The 19432-nt window shown below is 36.1% G+C and overlaps 1 protein-coding gene and 1 long non-coding RNA gene across 3 annotated transcripts; both read right to left on the reverse strand.

Moving 5' to 3' along the window:
- Positions 1–11089: 11089 nt before the first annotated feature.
- LOC148914897 (uncharacterized) lies at positions 11090–11954 on the reverse strand. 2 transcript variants are annotated; one of them, XR_016122736.1, is made up of 2 exons: positions 11703–11954; positions 11090–11562 (listed from the first exon to the last, which is right to left on the reverse strand). It is a non-coding gene; the product is annotated as an uncharacterized LOC148914897 (long non-coding RNA). The 2 variants fall into 2 exon arrangements; XR_016122735.1 differs by having other exon boundaries at positions 11675–11954.
- Positions 11955–11988: 34 nt separating this feature from the next.
- LOC148914898 (TMV resistance protein N-like) lies at positions 11989–17686 on the reverse strand (the record flags this gene model as incomplete). The annotated part of the gene is given in 6 exon segments (XM_089043331.1): positions 11989–12363; positions 12445–13320; positions 13418–13684; positions 13777–14439; positions 14441–14864; positions 17553–17686. Coding segments are annotated over 6 exon segments (2739 nt in total), but the record flags the coding sequence as incomplete, so codon positions are not given.
- Positions 17687–19432: the final 1746 nt, after the last annotated feature.

Genomic DNA, 19432 nt, shown 5'->3' on the forward strand with positions numbered 1-19432 from the left:
TGATAAAGTATTTTATTAGTGTATCAACACCAATAATATGTTGTTTCTTCTATACATCAAACACTAATGAACAAATTAAGTTGCGTTTTAAGAAGATATTTCAATACTTTTATACAAACGATATTATTCTACTTTAATCTAATCTAAACTACGGGAAGGGAGATTCGAACTCAGAGTATGAAGCACATCAACTCTAACCAACTTGGCTAAGCCCACGTTTGCAAGAAGATATTTCAATTTAAGAAGTCTAATATATAATGTTGAAGTAATGAGACATGGTAACCACTATTATTGAAAACAGAATTATTATAACTTTTAGCTGTACATGAGGTGCATCATAGTCACATAATGTTTAAATTCTTTTATTGTAATTTTTCATTTCCATAATACTCGGTGCTTCTAAACAACGTATTAAGAAAGTACATAGTAAGGCCACTTGCATTGGGAGGAAGGATCATTACTCTTGTTGTCCCAGTTGTGGTGGCGATCTCATTGCTGTTGTGGTTCCATTCCATTCATCTGTTGAAAATCAACAATTTTATCCCTACATACAAATGAAGTAAAGCAAGCCATGAGAGAAAAACTAAGACAAAGAGGAAAAAAAAAGAAGCTAAGACTACGCAACTGAATGTGTTATATATGAAAATGTAATTTTGTAATTTGATTGATGAATTCCTAATAGAAAATATTTTATTGACCTTATATGAAAAGGGTTATTAATAGTACCACTTCCATCCACTAGTTCCTACTTGTTTGTGTAAGAGGGGAATTCTGAATCCACCTCAGAAATGCTGACATTGCTGCGAGTCCCGCGCCTAAATCTTGGGTCAAGCTCTTCCCAATCTCCCTCATACACTGACGAGCCGCAGACTGCTTCACTATTACTCCATGGCCAACTCGGCGAAATTGAAAATGCAGTCGACCAAATATACCTTGCCACCACTCTGTGCGAAGGCAATTCAATCGATCGCGATACCCTTCCACAAGAGGAAAGTGAGCGAGGAAAAAGACTACCCAAAGGTGATCGGACACACGCTTGCCCCGACTCTGCATTAAGAACCACAAATGGACACCTACGTGCCGTCATCTCCTTTCCATTGATGTCCACTTTGCAAGTAATAATATGTGTATAATTGTAATCAAAACTACGATACTCAAGAGGAGGGTCGCAATTAGGTGATCGTTCCTGGATTGCAAAAGCAAGGCACACCGCGAATCCCATCCATTTTTCAGATAAACCAACCTGGACGTAGCTCTACACTTAATGGATACTCCACACTTTGAGGATTGAACCACTCTTTCTGGTATATATATTCAGCAGATTTATGGTGAACCACTCGGGAATTTCATTTCCAGGGAACAACAAATTCAGTAATAGGGACTTCCTGCATCATAAAAAACAACGTCAAAACACTTAAGAAGACAACATATTATTGTGTGTATGAGATTGAGAGCGAGAGAGACCACATCATATTGTTCCAGTAATGTAAATACCAAACTCCTGAAATCGTGCGTCTCCGCAAATTTGAAGCAGTTGATACATTTTGTCGACCGTAGCCACTGGAACTTTTCTGTGGAACCTCTGGCAATTCTTTCTAATGAAATACAGTTATTAACAACTGCTATTACTCTTTGTGGAACCTCTGGCAATTCTTGAAGCCTCTCACAATACTCCAAGTTAAGAAATTGAAGTCTAGAAAGTAGAGAGATGCCGTTGGGTAGGCTAACAAACTGGTTTCTACTAAGATCTAGGTACGTTAATGAGGACAAGCAGCTAAGGTCATTAGGGACCACTACTACAAAAAGTGAAAAAGACGACCAGAAAAACACGACGGCCTAAGTGAAAACCGTCGTTGTTTTTTAAAAGACGACGGTTTTATAAAACCGCCGTGTAATAACACATTACACAACTGAAAAATGGAGTTTCAAATGGCTGTTCCTAAAACACGACGTACTTAATTCAAAAACCGACGTCTTATAGAAATAGGATTTTCAAGTGGTAAAATCATAGTCAACAAATAACGGCGGAAGTTATGAACCGACCGACGTAGAAAGTAAAGACGACGGTTTCAAAAAAAGCCGTCGTTTTTACCCAGAAATTAACACGACCAAGTTTTCGTATAAGGCGCCGTATAATTACAAATAAATCCACGGCGGTAAAATACAAAATACCGCCGTATTAAATTAATGTACAACTACGGCAAAGGTAAATATAACGACGTCTTTCTCGTATTTCTACGACGATATCTTTAAATCTTACCAAGTTGGGGTTTTCATTTAACGACGTATTATACAATTTAACGTCGTATTTGTCCACTTTATACGTCATACATTATATTTAAACCGTCGTCGAATAAAATTTTTTTAACAATTTATTTCTTGGATTTTGTTATCCTACGTCGGTAGATCTACTTAATGACAAGAATTGAAATAACCACGACGGTTTATATAGAAAACCACGACATAATCAGATTATTACGAGATCACAAGGGTTAGGAAATCTTACAAGATGGAACTCATGTTGCTCATCATAATCTTACGAAAGACAATATTTTAGAGGTTAATGATGTATGTGTATTTGTGTCTTTGAGATACACAAACGCACATACACATTAACATCAAGTATACGAAATTTGACGCAGCCCTCAGATTTGCAATCGAGAGACAATTTTTGGAAGTGAATGATGTATGTGCGTTTGTGTATCTACACAAACGCACACACACATTCACATCCAAACAATTGCCTCCTAAAACTTCACGACGGCAGCCACAGATTTGCAATCAGAGAGACAATTTATTGAAAATTGGTGATTTGCAATCAGCCACAGATAACCAACATTCAAACAATTGCCTCCCAAGAGATGAGGTGAGACAGAGAAAGGGGCAAGAAGAAGATGAAACCCTAATCGAATACTAAAACTGAAAGAACACGTGAAAAAAACCCTATTTATAATTAAAAACCAAATCCACGTCGGTTATATTACACATAACGACGTTTAACAAAAATAATCCTCGTCGGTAACAAATACATTACGTCGTTTTATTCTTACTTAAGATGACAAGAAAAGACGACGGTATAACAAAAACAGTCGTTGTTTTATATTTTTATTTGATTTAAATCAGTCACCCAGAAAAGAAACTTTACAAATTCTAGAACATTAATTTCCTCGGGAAAAAAAACTATATATATAAGGCACAGTTTTTGAAAAATAAACTAAAAGAAAAAGGGGAAAAAAATTATATTTATAATAAAAAAAATAAAATCCACGTCGGTTATATTACACATAACGACGTTTAAAAACGAATCCACGTCGCGAAAAACATAATACATCGTTTTAGTTTAGTGTTATCCACGTCGGTATATTACAATAAAACGACGTATATTATAAAAATAAACGTCGTAAATTTAAAAAAACCGTCGTGTTAAATCTTTCTACCATGACGCGAGATATTGAGTTATCGACACTACTACAAAAAAGGAAAAACACGACGGTAATTCACCGTCGTGTATTATGTTTTCAAATGGTCGTGGAATCCACCGACATCTTTTCCATAACCAAACCACGACGGTGAATAACCGTCGTTGTTAAAACAAAAAACGTCATCAAAAAATAAAAACCGACGTCTTTGTGCTGCAAAAAGACATTAAAAACGGTCGAGGATGAGAATAGACGACCAACTCCAACAAAAAAACGTCGTTAAAAAGGAAACAGATGACATATATTAACAGAACATGGCCGCAAGATAAACATACAACGACGAGAACTTAAACTTGACGCCGTTAAATAAATATTTAACGACAAATATAAATACGACGTCTTTACAATAATAATAGACGACGTTATTCACACCTACTACGTCACAACATTTCCCACAACCGTCGTAAAATAAATTTTCCACTTCGATTTTTCTATGAATTATGACGTGGAAATAGATGTCAGGGTCATTACTTACGACGCATGTATTTACAGAGACGACGTTGAATTGATAAATAACGTCGGTTTCAAATAAATGAGAGCCGTATTACAGAATTTATACGTCATATTTTGAAAATAAACGACGTGGAAAAAATGATGGGGTCATTAATTACGACACAGTAATTTATAAGGACGACGTTGTCGTCTATATACAACGTCGGTACCATGAAAAAGACCGTCGTGTTTAATAATTTATACGTCTTCATTTAAAAAATTGACGTCGTCTAATGCATATATCTTAACGTCGACAAGTTTAATGGACTTCAAATACCGTCGTAAAATAAATTTTCCACTTCGATTTTTCTACCAATTATGACGTGGAAATAGATGTCAGGTTCATTAATTACGACGTATGTATTTACTGAGACGACGTTGAAATGAATAAACAACGTCGGTTCCAAATAAATGAGAGCCGTATTACAGAATTTATGCGTCATATTTTGAAAATAAACGACGTGGAAAAAATGATGGGGTCATTAATTACGACACAGTAATTTATGAGGACGACGTTGTCGTTTATATACAACGTCGGTACCATGAAAAAGACCGTCGTGTTTAATAATTTATACGTCTTCATTAAAAAAATTAACGTCGTCTAATTCATAAATCTTAACGTCAACAAATTTAATGGATTTCAAATACCGTCGTGAATTCATCCTTTTCCACTTCGTTTATGAAAGAACATGCGACGTGGTAAATTCATGACGACGTCGTCTTTTGTAACGTTCAGGTTAAAGTTCTCGTCTTTTAGACGTCGGTGTTATGGGATTGGAGACGTGTTATGTTGAATTACATGGCGGTTCTTTATCAAAACCGTCGTGTTTGTAATCTGGAACCAGTAATTTTTGTACTGATTCTTTTGTAGCCAAAACCTGTATAATGAAAGTGAAGAAATCACATTACAATATATTACAAAATTAATGTCATACACTGCCAATTACATAAAGCATCATTCAACCCATATATCTTCACACCCATCTCGGATATTTTGACTCCCTAACTCAACCACCACATCATCAAATGTGTCAACATTTGGCATCCCCCTAGTAAATGGCTCACACTCAATTCTCACATCACCTAAGACATCATCACCAATAACATCATTATATTCTCTATTAGGCATTGATAACACTACCGACCAACCACGATGCATCGGGTCGTCAACAAAAAATACTTGTTTGACTTGAGAAGCCAAAACAAATTTGTCATTCCTATGTCCAATTTTACTCAAATCTACAAGGAGTAAATCCAAGTTCGTCCACTACAAGACCAGAAGTATTATCAATCCAATCACACCTAAAGACTGGGATTGTAAACTTTTGGTAGTCAAGGTCCCAAATTTCTTGAATGACACCATAGAAACCCATATTTGAGAGAATTGGGTTTTTATCCTTAACACTAGCAACTTGCATAGTATGTGCAAGTAAATAAACTCCACTATTTTGAGTTGTCCGCACATCATCTTGTGCCTTGATGTTGAATTTAATACCTTTAATGAGATAGCTCCTATATAATAGCCTGCCATGTTTGGACCATTGCTAGCCACCTTAAATTTTCTGATACGCCATGATTGTCCTCATTAAGTTCACTTTGAACCTGCAAATTAATCATAACTTAATTCAATCTAACATAGAAAGAAGAAAATTAAAGTCAATATGTTATTCAATAACATATACCTTGAAGCGTAGCCATTGAATGAAAGTGCTATTGTGCTTATCCTGCAGCCACTTTGTTCTCTTTCTAAATTTTGGATAAGCGGTCGGATGTGGATCATATGTTGCCTACATGACACACAAAATTCAAGTATTACGGTCCCAAACATATAAGATAAACATAAGAAATAATTTAAAATGGAAACTTAAAGAATAAAACTCATACGTACTCGATATAAGGTAGGACTTCCTCCGTATTCTCCAAGACATATAGATGTGCTTGGTTCAACAGCAGTCCCGATCAACTCGCTCCTTTGTGCAACCTGATAATGGCTTTGAAACTCCCATCTTTTGGCTTGAAGGCACTCCAACTGTACTAACATCAGATAAATGCTCGGTACAAAACTCTCGACTTCTTGACTATATACCGCTCGGCAATGCAACCTTCGGAGACGAAATGCGATTCTGAACATACCCCTTTAGCACTTTCATATATCTTTCAAGCGGATACATCCATCTAAAATATACTGGCCCACAGACGAACTTCTCGACAAGGCGTACTACTAGATGAACCATGATATCAAAGAATGAAGGGAAAGTACTTCTCAAGCAAACACAAAGTAACTACTACATCTTCTTCCAACTTATCTAGCTTGGAAACATCAGATCTTTGCACATATAGCATTGAAGAAGAAGCACAAGCGAGTTATTGCATACCTTGCAGGCTTCTCCAAAAGCAGAGCAATTGCCACAGGGAGCAATTGTGGCATTAAGGTATGACAATCATGTGATTTAAGGCCAAGAAGTCTTGAATCTTGTAAAGATACAAGATTTTTTATATTTGAAGAATAACCTTCAGGGACCTTCATACCATAGAAAGAATTGCAAACCTCTCTCTTCTCTGCTCTTGACAAATTCCAAGGCCCGGGAGGCAAACGAGTACGTCTTTCTCCATACTCGGGTTGCAAATCAGTTTTGACCCCATGTTCAATAAATCTAATCGAGCAGCAATCCCATCTTTATTTTTTCCAGGGATCTCCAGCAATGTACCAATGATACTATCGCAAACATTCTTCTCAATGTGCATAACATCTAGGACATGCCTCACAGGAAGGTATTTCCAATACTCGAGATCAAAGAATATTGATTTTGCTTGATCAGGGCTTTCCATAAGTTTGTTGAGGTTTTCATATTGTGAGAACCCGGACTCTGCTTGTCTTGGCTTGTGCTAAACCAAATTTGTAACGAAAGAAATCTCACTTTGTAAAACTGTTTCTCGAAACTGAACTGAAATAAGAGATTTGAGTTATAACTGACTTGTTTCTTGTGGCTCAATGAGCTTTGATTGTTTCAGTGTTTGAAGGTTCTTGAGATCAATTTATCTTTTTTGAGTTTGTCAATTATGACTTTGAGAGTTTTTGTCTTGATTGATTTTTTTGGTTGTACTTTGATATGTTCACCTCCTCTTGTATTTATAGGAAAGGTTGGAGTGGGGTTTCTAATCTTTTTAATAATGGGAGGCATATCTTTCAAAAAATATCTTTTATTTTAAATGCCACAAAAAAAGAGAGGAAGTTTATCTAGTCTGCTTATCTCTTGGAAATAGCACCTGCTTTGGTGCAGAATTTCTCTGCATATAAAAAAGGGGATTTGATCTTTTCCTTGGCTGAAAAAGTAGAGAAATCCTCTTGTAAGACCTGCCTTCATTAACTCCCATCACCTCCTCTGTGTTAGTTGAAAGTTTTGACTTTTTCTAAGGTCAGAAAGTCACGTGGGGATTTCTTGAGAGAAAACTTTTTAGAAAGTTTTTTGCTGACTTGCTTCCTCCTTGGGTAAAGTGAGTTTTCTAATAAAATGGTCAATGATGGTTATTTAGAATAGGGCTAAATTCACAATTTGCTAAAAGGGTCTGGGCTTATTTCTGCATTTTTGGTTTTTTATTCCTGATCCCTATAGATAAAAGCCCAAATGTTTTGTTCATGAGCCTCTTGACAAAAATGGGCTGGCTTCAGAGTTTTGGCCAAAACACAAGGTAAACTTTGGTGGCTATCAAAAATGGCATGGGCTTCTTCAATTTTGGGCTGATAATTAATTTCTTTAAACATGGAGCCTAAAATTGTTTATCATTGTGAGCCAATAGTTTTGGGTTGGGCAAGCAGAATTTAGGCCCAAACAGGTATTTTGATAATGGTTGTTCAAAGCACATGTCAGAAGATGAAGAAGTATTCTCCACTCTTACACGCCTTGATGGAGGAAGTGTGACTTTTGGACATGGTCACAAGTCACGAGTTGTTGCTAAAGGAGCTGTTTGTATTCGAGGTTTACCAAAGCTAAAAACTGTAAGGTATATCAAGGGACTCACTTCTAATCTTATTAGTGCCAGTCAATTGTGTGATGATAGGACTATGGAAGTCAAATTCTCAAAGTTTGGAAGTAAGATCATTAGCAAATGTGGAAATGATGTTGTGAGTATTGCAAGATTGAAAGGATACTTTCTACTGTATTGATGGGACTTATTATGCTCCAAGGAAGCTGTATGCAAAGAAGATAAGCCATGTGTGTTATGTCTCCATGGAAGAGCCAAAGAATTTGAAAGAAGCCTTGAAACATGAAGAGTGGGTTCTTGCAATGCAAGAAGAGTTGAATCAGTTTGTTAGAAATGATGTTTGGTACCTTGTTCCTAAGGCTTCTAGTTAAAATGTAATTGGTACCAAGTGGATTTCTAAAAGCAAAGTTGATGAGCATGAAAATGTAGTGAGGAATAAGGCTAGATTAGTGGCACAAGGGTACACACAAATGGAAGGAATTGACTTTCATGAAACATTTGCTTTTGTAGATAGGTTGGAGTCAGTTAGATTATTGTTGGATGTTGCTTGCCATTTGAAGTTTAAGCTTTTTCAAATGGATGTCAAGACTACATTTTTGAGTGGCATTTTCAATGAAGATGTGTATATTGAGAAACCTGAGGGTTTTGAGGATCGACATCATCCAAATGATGTTTTCAGACTCAAGAAAGCACTCTATGGTTTAAAACAAGCCTAGAGCTTGGTATGCGAGGTTATCCTCTCATCTTCTAGAAAATGGTCATGTTAGAGGCTCAGTTGATAAAACATTGTTTGTGAATAGTCTATGTGGATGAAATAGTGGTTGGTTCAACCTCAATTTCTCATGTGCAAGAGGTCATACAAGTCATGACAAGTGAGTTTGAAATGAGTATTGTTGGTGAAACCAATTACTGCTTAAGACTTTAAATTAAACAAGGGCATGATGGGATCTTTGTATCTCATTCAAAATATGCCAAAATTTTGGACAAGAAGTTTGGCTTGGGGTCCGCAAAAGCGCTAGAACTCTAATGAACACAAGTACTAAAAAGTGGCAAGAGTTTTGATCAAACACTCTATAGAAGTATGATTGGAAGTATGCTATATCTCACTTCTAGTCAACTTGACATAGCCTTTAGTGTAGGTGTTTGTGCTAGATTTCAAATTGATCCAAAAGAGTCTCACTTGTTTGCAATCAAAAGAATTATCAAGTACGTGAGTGGAGCGGCAAACTTTGGTTTGTGGTATACCAACACTAATGCTGACTTGGTTGGTAGAATATGTGGCAGCTGGAAGTTGTTGCACACAAGTTCTATGGATGAAACAAATGTTGGATGATTATACCCTTCACCAACCTTCCTTTCTTAATTAATGTCATAACATGAGTGCCATAGATATCACCAAAACCCTTGTGTAACACTCAAGGACCCATATAGGTTGGGGATTCTGTTATGAAGGAGAAGCCATGTATCCTGTTGGAATTATTTAGAGTTTGGGTATTGTGGACGTATTCGAGCAGAGATGGAGGAATTACTCAGAGCTTGGTTGAATGACCAGAGGAAGTTGGATGGTTATGCCCTTATTCTCGGGAACACTGTTTTCTTCTCAAAGCAGTTGGCATGTTTGCCTTTCCCTGGAATCGATGTGGTACTGGTACTTGCACTTTGAATTCGCTGTGGATTTCTTTATATTATTGGCGTCTAGTGAGTTGAGTTTAGTGCCAAGTAACTCGCATAAACACTAACTAATCGTTGCTTTTCTACATACCCATTTAACAGTTTTGCCTCCTTGAACATTTGGATGTTATAATTTGGTAAATTTTGTTGATTTTTAAAATAGTGGTTCTAATGGGATTTGTTTTGTTTGCTTATTCTTGCTTTAATTGATTGGTGAATTCCAACGAGTAGCTTGACGGAGGAAAGGAGACACGGAACTTACTTGGGATGATAAGGAGGTTTGTGGGCACTATCAGGTTTGTTTTTGCTAAAATATGAGAAAATAATTGTTGGAATTTAGACCACTAACTAAGGAATAGGGTTGCATAGTGGCCTCTAGCAAAAGGCACCATAATCAGTATGCTTTGCTCTCAAAACCACACCATTAAAAATGGTGTGAGTTGAGCAATAAAGAAGACAATTATGCTTCGTTGCACGTTAACCCATACTATTGGTTCATGATGCATATTTGTGCTAGAAAGTTATCAAACATTGAGGCATACGGTGGTTCATTATGAATAAAAAGTTTACATGCGCTGTACAGATTGAGCATTAGGAAATTCTTTATTTGTTCCCAAATTCTTTACTCCAGTCAATGTTTTTATTACTAACTTACTCTTTTATATGGTTCAATTAATGTTGAAACGAACGATAATGGGCACTGGAACATCAGTAGTGAATCAGAGGACACTAACCAGGCAGTCAGTTATTTTTGTCCTATTGGTGTGTTTTTTTATAAATATTTATATATTTTAGCAAGAAATGTGTATTGGGACAATATGGGTTTGTTTCTGGGTCTCACTCAGGCTGGTCATCCAGATTAGTTGTACAAAAGGGTCAGTGATAGGAAATGTAACTTATCAAACAGTATATTATTGTTTGATAAGCTAACTGAAAATAGAAATGATCATCAAGAACTCAACTGAAAATAGAAGAAAGAGTTAAAGGAATATCTTGTCAAATTTGGAGAATTTTGTGGAATGTGAGACCTTATTCCTTATGAGGTGTTTGCTAGAAGAAGAAAAAAGAAGTAAAAACTGTGTTTATCCCGGGGTATTGCCCCACGTGGTTTCTCCGGGAAGATTTTAATGAGACCGTCATTAACATGCTAGTTCTTATCATGTAATGTTCCTATGAATTTAATGAAATACCATCTTTTCCCAAAAAAATAATTGCGAGACTCTGTCTGTTGATGAAATTAGGGTTGAGGTCCCTCATTTCAAAAGAACTGGTCCCAAAATGGCATTCAAAACCTACTTTACTTTTGATTTTTTCTTTTTAGTACTGAGCTGCTTTGCTTTGTAAGTTCTTCCAACTTTTGTTATAGTGAAGAGTTTTATTAGTTTATCACTCGTATTGATAAAGTATTTTATTAGTGTATCAACACCAATAATATGCTGTTTCTTCCATAGATCAAACACTAATGAACAAATTAAGTTGCGTTTTAAGAAGATATTTCAATACTTTTATACAAACGATATTATTCTACTTTAATCTAATCTAAATTACGGGAAGGGAGATTCGAACTCAGCGTATGAAGCACATCAACTCTAGCCAACTTGGCTAAGCCCACGTCTGCAAGAAGATATTTCAATTTAAGAAGTCTAATATAATGTTGAAGTAATGAGACATGGTAACCACTATTATTGAAAACAGAATTATTATAACTTTTAGCTGTACATGAGGTGCATCATAGTCACATAATGTATAAATTCTTTTATTGTAATTTTTCATTTCCATAATACTCGGTGCTTCTAAACAACGTATTAAGAAAGTACATAGTAAGGCCACTTGCATTGGGAGGAAGGATCATTACTCTTGTTGTCCCAGTTGTGGTGGCTCTCATTGCTGTTGTGGTTCCATTCCATTCATCTGTTGAAAATCAACAATTTTATCCCTACATACAAATGAAGTAAAGCAAGCCATGAGAGAAAAACTAAGACAAAGAGGAAAAAAAAAAGCCAAGACTACGCAACTGAATGTGTTATATATGAAAATATTTTATTGACCTTATATGAAAAGGGTTTTTAATAGTACCACTTCCATCCACTAGTTCCTACTTGTTTGTGTAAGAGGGGAATTCTGAATCCACCTCAGAAATGCTGACATTGCTGCGAGTCCCGCGCCTAAATCTTGGGTCAAGCTCTTCCAAATCTCCATCATACACCAGACGAGCCGCAGACTGCTTCACTATTACTCCATGGCCAACTCTGGCCGTAATTGAAAATGTAATCGACCAAATATACCTTGCCACCACTCTGTGCCTGAAGGCAATTCAATCGATCGCTGATACCCTTCCAGCGAGGAAAGTAGCGAGGAAAAAGACTACCCAAAGGTGATCAGACACAGCTTGCCCCGACTCTGCATTAAGAACCACAAATGGACACCTACGTGCCGTCATCTCCTTTCCATTGATGTCCACTTTGCAAGTAATAATATGTGTATAATTGTAATCAAAACTACGATACTCAAGAGGAGGGTCGCAATTAGGTGATCGCTCCTGGATTGCAAAAGCAAGGCACACTGCGAATCCCATCCATTTTTCGGTAAACCAACCTGGACGTAGCTCTACACTTAATGGATACTCCACACTTTGAGGATTGAACCACTCTTTCTGGTATATATATTCAGCAGATTTATGACTGAACCACTTGGGAATTTCATTTCCAGGAACAACAAATTCAGTAATAGGGACTTCCTGCATCATAAAAAACAACGTCAAAACACTTAAGAAGACGACATATTATTGTGTGTATGAGATAGAGAGCGAGAGAGAGACCACATCATATTGTTCCAGTAATGTAAATACCAAACTCCTGAAATCGTGCGTCTCATAAATTTGAAGCGATTGATACATTGTGTCGTGTAGCCACTGGAACTTTTCTGTGGAACCTCTGGCAATTCTTTCTAATGAAATACAGTTATTAACAACTGCTATTACTCTTTGTGGAACCTCTGGCAATTCTTGAAGCCTCTCACAATACTCCAAGTTAAGAAATTGAAGTCTAGAAAGTAGAGAGATGCAGTTGGGTAGGCTAACAAACTGGTTTCTACTAAGATCTAGGTACGTTAATGAGGACAAGCAGCTAAGGTCATTAGGGACTTCCAAGAGATTGCAATCACTTAGAGTAAGTTTTTTTAAGGAAACCAAACCGGATAGAGAAGGCAGCAACAAAGGCGTGGGAACGCGACTTCTTATTAGAAATCGCTGAAAAAGGGAGAGAAATAGCTGAAAAAGGGAAAGCAAATTCCAAAATTTAGGTGATGATCCTTTACATCCACGAAAGTTTAATACCGTGAGGCTTTTCAACTGAACAATGGAGGAAGGCAGTTCTCTTATGGCAGTTCCACTCACATCAATCTCCTCCAAACACTCTGCATTGCCCAACTCATTGGGCAACTTGTCGAGCTTTGAGCAGCCAGAAAGATTAAGAACTTTGACAGATTTTAAGCCATACACACTTCTTGGAAGATGCACAAGACTTTTGCAATCCTTCAGGTTTATCTGAGTAATTCTTTCAAGCATTCCAAGGGATGGGTCAACCTTATACAACCGTATACAACCTTCCAGAATCAGATACTCAAGATTTGGAAGGCCTCTAAAGTCTGGGGTGTTGACAAGATTCAAAGAGTGGCTGAGCTTAATGATTTTCAAATTATATAAAACCATGTCAAAAGAACGCATAAGCAAAAAAAATTAGCTTCAAATTCTGTGAAAGGCTGTCCAAAAAGATAAAGCAGTAATAACATACCTTAACACCCGTCCAAAAAGATTCAATGTGACTATGGCACATGTTAAGTTCTAGTAGGTTCTCTGGGTTGAAATGTAACGGGAAATATTTTGAAGGATACCCATCCCATTCAAGACTTCGTAAATTATCGGAGAGATATTCAAGATCATTAGAGAGGTTCACATTAGCAAGATTGAGAAGTCTCAGTTTCTTCATCCTTGAAAAGCATTTAGCATCCGCATGCACCACTGAGTTTTGTCCATGGTTATACTTTCTACTGTCTGTTCCCTATCAAATATGCACGGATAAAGAATAGTGAAGCTCATATAACTAACATATGAAAAGAACTGAACTCATTCGTAAAATAAGAGTCCCCTTACTGTAGTTTTGCTCAAGACATGCTTGCCCTCTTCATGGCGCCACAACCTGCTGCGATTTCCTGGCTCATCAAGACACTCTCGATTGACTATTTCACGACCCATCTCTTGGAGCAACTGATGCATCCATAGAGTGCCATATGAATTAGTTAACAGAGATTTCTCAATGAGGACATCTATTCCAATACCTGCACAAAAGCCACAACTGTCTAGGATTTCTATAACTCGATCTTCTTTCTCCCCGTTAAAGAAACATGCAATGTCTAGGAATATTTTCTTCTCCCTGTCATCTAGATCATCGTAACTTATTTGAAGTGTCCCCAAAACTGTGTTACAAAGATCTCTTAGTTTACCCAATGCACTGTTCCAAGCACTTGCATGTCTTCCGCGCAAAAAACTACCCAGAACTTTAAGAGCTAGTGGAAGACCATCGGCATAACTCACAACACAGCTAGACAAATCAATATAGTTTTTTTCAGGGTGGTCTTTTCCAAAGGCTTTCCAACTAAAAAGCTTAAGAGCGTCATCATGATTTAGACGTTTGACCTGAAATCTTCTCTCCACTTCATGTTCAATTAACAAATGCTCATTTCTAGTTGTAATAAGAACTCTACTCCCAGAACCAAACCACTCTTGCTTTCCAGCCAAATAATCTAAATGGTCTGGAGTCGGTCACATCATCGAGAATGAGAAGAACCTTTTTGTGATGAAGTAATCTTCTAATCATTGTGGATCCTTCGTGAACATCAAATATGTCGATCGTTTTCATCGATATCCTTGAAAGAATTTCTCTTTGTTGGGATATTAGACCACCTTTTTGAACATTATCACTGACATTCTCAAGAAATATGCTGAATTCAAATTCAGGCGAGATTCTCTCACGAACAACTCTGGCAATAGTTGTTTTACCAATCCCACCCATACCCCATATCCCTATAAAGCGAACATCATCGACCCCTGCACCTAACAAAAAATCAATTGAGTTCATACTTGAGTCTAATCCAACTGAGTTCTCCACAGAAGTAAACGATGTAGGGCGTAATCTTTTCCATATCACATCGATTATATCTTTGATGAGCAAGGTTTCGTACCTATAACATATTAACATCAATATCAGTCATGTTAATTGTGTGGACGTAAAGAATCAACATGCAGATATGTTTTCTCTAGATTTTTTACAAATACTCTTGATCACTGAAAAGAAAGATTGTCTGACCATATATAAAAGGGTTTTTATCATAAATGGTCCTTTAAGGGTCTCACTTTGATGGGGGCCCCACAATTAATTTTAATTTACATTTAAGGGTCTCCTAATAATAAAATTATTAGTTTAGTAAAATTAATATTGACTTTTTACTTTTGAGACAGACTTACAAAAGAAAAAGTGGGCTCCATATTTTATTGATATGAGATGTATTAATAATAATAATGTTAGTTTTCCTATTCCTATTTAATATTGGTTTTTTTAATTCCTATTTAATGATAATTAGTAATTTAATGATCACAAGATTTTGATTATAGACTTTGATCTTTTTTATAATTTTTTGTTCAAAACTTTATTTTAGGAGGCTCTCTTGTTGTTTTGGCACAAGCCCCCTAAAATTTCAGAGCCGCTGTTGTATATAGGCTTGTTGCCTTGACAAATATGTAAGCTGAAAACTACCAGCTATCCTATATCCCACTAAATCCTATATCTAAAGCTTTGTACCTTTCCTCCTCCATTCAAGTCAAACTACTTTGTTACTCTTTCAAAAGTTTTCTATTCCAAGTCAACCTATTGTCCTAATCACTAAACCAATCATTTCCTAAATCTCTTCTCCCCTAAACTTACAATGGTATCAGAGCTTGTTCCGATCAACCTTGGGCGTTGGTTCACTCTAGTCCTCCATCATGTCTACCACTAGCTAGAACTCTGTCCCTCTTCCTATTTTAACTAGAGAAAACTATGACTTCTGAAATATTAAAATGAAGACCTATTTTACGTCTCAAGAAAATTCAACCGTGCAACAGTTGAGGCAACTAAAGAAGGATCAACAAAAGGATGCAAAGGCCTTATTTTCCTTTCAACAAACCTTGCATGATACGATATTTCCAAGGATCATGGAAGCCACAACTGCAAAGAAAGCATGGAATACCTTGAAGGAGGAATTTCAAGGCAATGTCAAGGTACATGCGATTAAACTACAAACTTTGAGAAAAGATTTTGAAAACATTAAACTAAAGGATTCAGAGACCACACAAAACTATTATGCTAAAATAAAAGAAATAGTCAATCAATTGAGAGCCTATGGAGCAAAATATTAATGATTCAAGAATTGTAGAAAAAATACTTATCCATCTTCCTAACAAGTATGATCCTTTTGTTATTGCCATTAAACAGAGAAAAGATTTAACTAGTCTGTTAGTGACAAAAATAATAGGCTCTCTTGAAGCATATGAGAACATATTGAGTAAGCAAAATGAAAATTTAGTTGAAAGCGCCTTTTAGTCAAAACTGAATTTAAGGTCTCATAAATCTTAAGAAGGGGAAAGGAGATTTGGAAAAAAATTCTAGAGAAGGAGATTATAAACCCAATAAGAATTGGGGATATAAAAAAGAAATGGAGAGGATAAACTATCCTCCCTAGGGGGTGCGTACAAATACAAACCACCTAAAAAGGTATTGTTGGTTCCGTGGAAAGCCCAAATATCGAAACCAAAATGCTTGTTTGGCTAAGCTTTGAATTACTATCCTCCCTAGGGGTACTAACTCACCAATTTTGTATTTTTTTTTTTTTTTGAGTCGTTAAATTGAGAACCAAACTTGGCTGAGCTTTGAATGAATTTCAACAATAAGCAAACATGCAAACTTGGGTGTTCGAAATTCCAAGTGAAAAAAAGCACCTCACACAAATTTTTGACTTGGGTTTCTCACCAATAGTCACCAAATAGATTCAAAGCAAAAACCACATGCCCTTGCCCAATTTGGGTTTATTAGCCCAACATGAGAGATAACGGTGGTCCGGCAACGGTGATACACAGTATACAACCAAGGAATATTAGAAGAGGAAAGAGAGAATCACGAGTCTTATTGTTAGTGACGTGGACAAAAAGTAGTGGCGTTGTATTAAATCAGGTGTTGTATCAAGCAGCCGTTGGATGCATCTAAAGGTTGAAATTAGAGGTCTGGACTTGAACAAAAATCCGGATGACTGGATGTGAGAAAGATTAGAGGTTCCAAGGGCTCAAGATTAGAGGTTTCGTAGAGGATTTTAGATGTCCACTCCGTTTGTCCCTTAATGCATCTGCCCCATCCAAAAATCCATTAAATGGCTGATGTTGTATACAGATCTGGGCTCACATATCCAATAATATCACGCTACATAGATTAAAGAAAAAAATATTTATTAAATAATTTAAAATTTGTAAACAATAAAAAATTTAAGAAAAAACCACCAATTCAACAATTTTTTTATGAAGAATTCCATGATATATCTGATCAAATCATTACGCCTCTAGTGCAGGTCAAAACTTTGGTGACAAAAAATTTCGCTACCTTAGAACCCTTATAGTTATAGAAGCCATTTGTTACCGAAAAGCTAAAGCTCATCCGTTAGTCTAATTGTCAAGTCAATCTTTGGTTCTGAAATACTACCCGATCGATGGACTTATTTTTAGCTTAATATTAAATTGATGTCATCTCGTGAATCGAAATACGTACTACGATTAAGAATGTTTTTAAAAACAAAACTCTAGCTAGCAAGCTAGGTATAGCAGGAGAGAGATGAAATACGGCTCACGTGACATGAATGTACTTAACAAGTGGTCGAGATGGACAACTTTTACAGCCAAGCCGGACTTTTCTTCTTGTTAAATTATTGCTCGGATAACCGATAGCAGCTACAGCAAAACAATCAAAGTAAGTTTTCTTCATTTTGTATTTGAACAACAGAAAAAAGTTCTACATGATGTTTAAAAAGAAGACAGGAGATTTACCCGATTGTAGCCGAGATTAGAGCGTTGATGAGGTACTTTGATGATCTGGGTTTGAGGCTAGTCACTTAATCAGGCTCAATACAAGCAAAGCTAGCCACTACTGACTTGAGTGCTGCTGTAACCTGTCCATAGGTCGAAAGGGTTGCTTAAGAGGAAACTGAGTTGAACCCTATCCCCCCCTTCATCTGTTTGAGGTTTGTATTTATAGGCTTTTTCTGTAGTCCTAATTTCATAGTCTTTTTAGTCTTATTCTTAATGGGAAAGCGGTGAAAATGGGTCTGGTGGGTTTGTCGTTTAGCCATGCAAAAAATCATAAAAATCTCATGTCAAGACCGCAGTGGCGGAGATTATTGAGTTGATGAGGTTTGTATTTATAGGCCTTTTCTGTGGTCCTAATTCCTTACTCTTTTTAGTCTATTTCTTAATGGGAAAGCCGCGGTGGCGGAGTCATGATTTCGCATTAGAGGGGGTCTTTATAAAATTGTCTTCTATTCATAAATTATCATAAATTTCATATTTTAAATTGATTAAATACTAATTTCATCATATACACTATTAAAGACTTAAAAATTAATCATGTATATTCCAACAACAAAAATGAAATGAAAAAAAAAAAAGTTCATAAGGCACAATATTAATGTAACATCTCATATCGACTAACAGAGAGAGGGTGATAAAATTTAAATTCAAATTGATTACTCATATCAGAGGCTCCTAATTTCTTCGTGCTAGTTTTAGTCGAAGATTCGCGTACGCTTACATAGGTTCTACCCCAAACTTCAGGGACCACAACACAAAGACGAATGTTATAAGCATGATGACGCATAGTAGAATCGTCAAGACGCTTAACAGATATTCACATCAGAATATGATGGTTCCCAAAACTGTACTAGTCAATCGAAATAAAATCTTTAGGGCATGTGTTGTAGCCGTGTATCAATGCAAAATTTACGCGTTGAATAAGATGTGTTAGAGGGGGTCTTCATAAAACTGTCTTCTCTTCATAAATTAATTATCATAAATTTCATATTTTAAATTGATTAAATACAAATTTCATCATCTACACTATTAAAGACTTCAAAATTAATCAAGTATATTCCAACAACAAAAATGAAATAAAAAAAAACAGTTCATAAGGCACAATATTAATGTAACATCCTATATCAACCAACAGAGAGGGGGTGATAAAATTCAAATTCAAATTGATTACTCATATGAGAGGCTACTAATTTCTTCGTGCTAGTTTTAGTCGAAGATTCGAGTACGCTTATCAATACATGGGTTCTACCCCTAACTTCAAGGACCACAACACAAAGACGAATGTTATAAGCATGATGACGCATAGTAGAATCGTCAAGACGCTTAAGAGATATTCGCATCAGAATATGATAGTTCCCAAAATTGTACTAGTCAATCGAAATAAAATCTTCAGGGCATGTGTTGTAGCTGTGTATCAATGCAAAATTTACGCGTTGAATAAGATGTGTTAGAGGGGGTCTTCATAAAATTGTCTTCTCTTCATAAATTAATTATCATAAATTTCATATTTTAAATTGATTAAATACAAATTTCATCATCTACACTATTAAAGACTTCAAAATTAATCATGTATCTTCCAACAACAAAAATGAAATGAAAAAAAAAGAGTTCATAAGGCACAATATTAATGTAACATCCTATATCA

This window comes from Prunus mume, linkage group LG8, assembly GCF_029339155.1.
Source record: "Prunus mume cultivar Tortuosa linkage group LG8, ASM2933915v1, whole genome shotgun sequence".
Taxonomy (NCBI): domain Eukaryota; kingdom Viridiplantae; phylum Streptophyta; class Magnoliopsida; order Rosales; family Rosaceae; genus Prunus; species Prunus mume.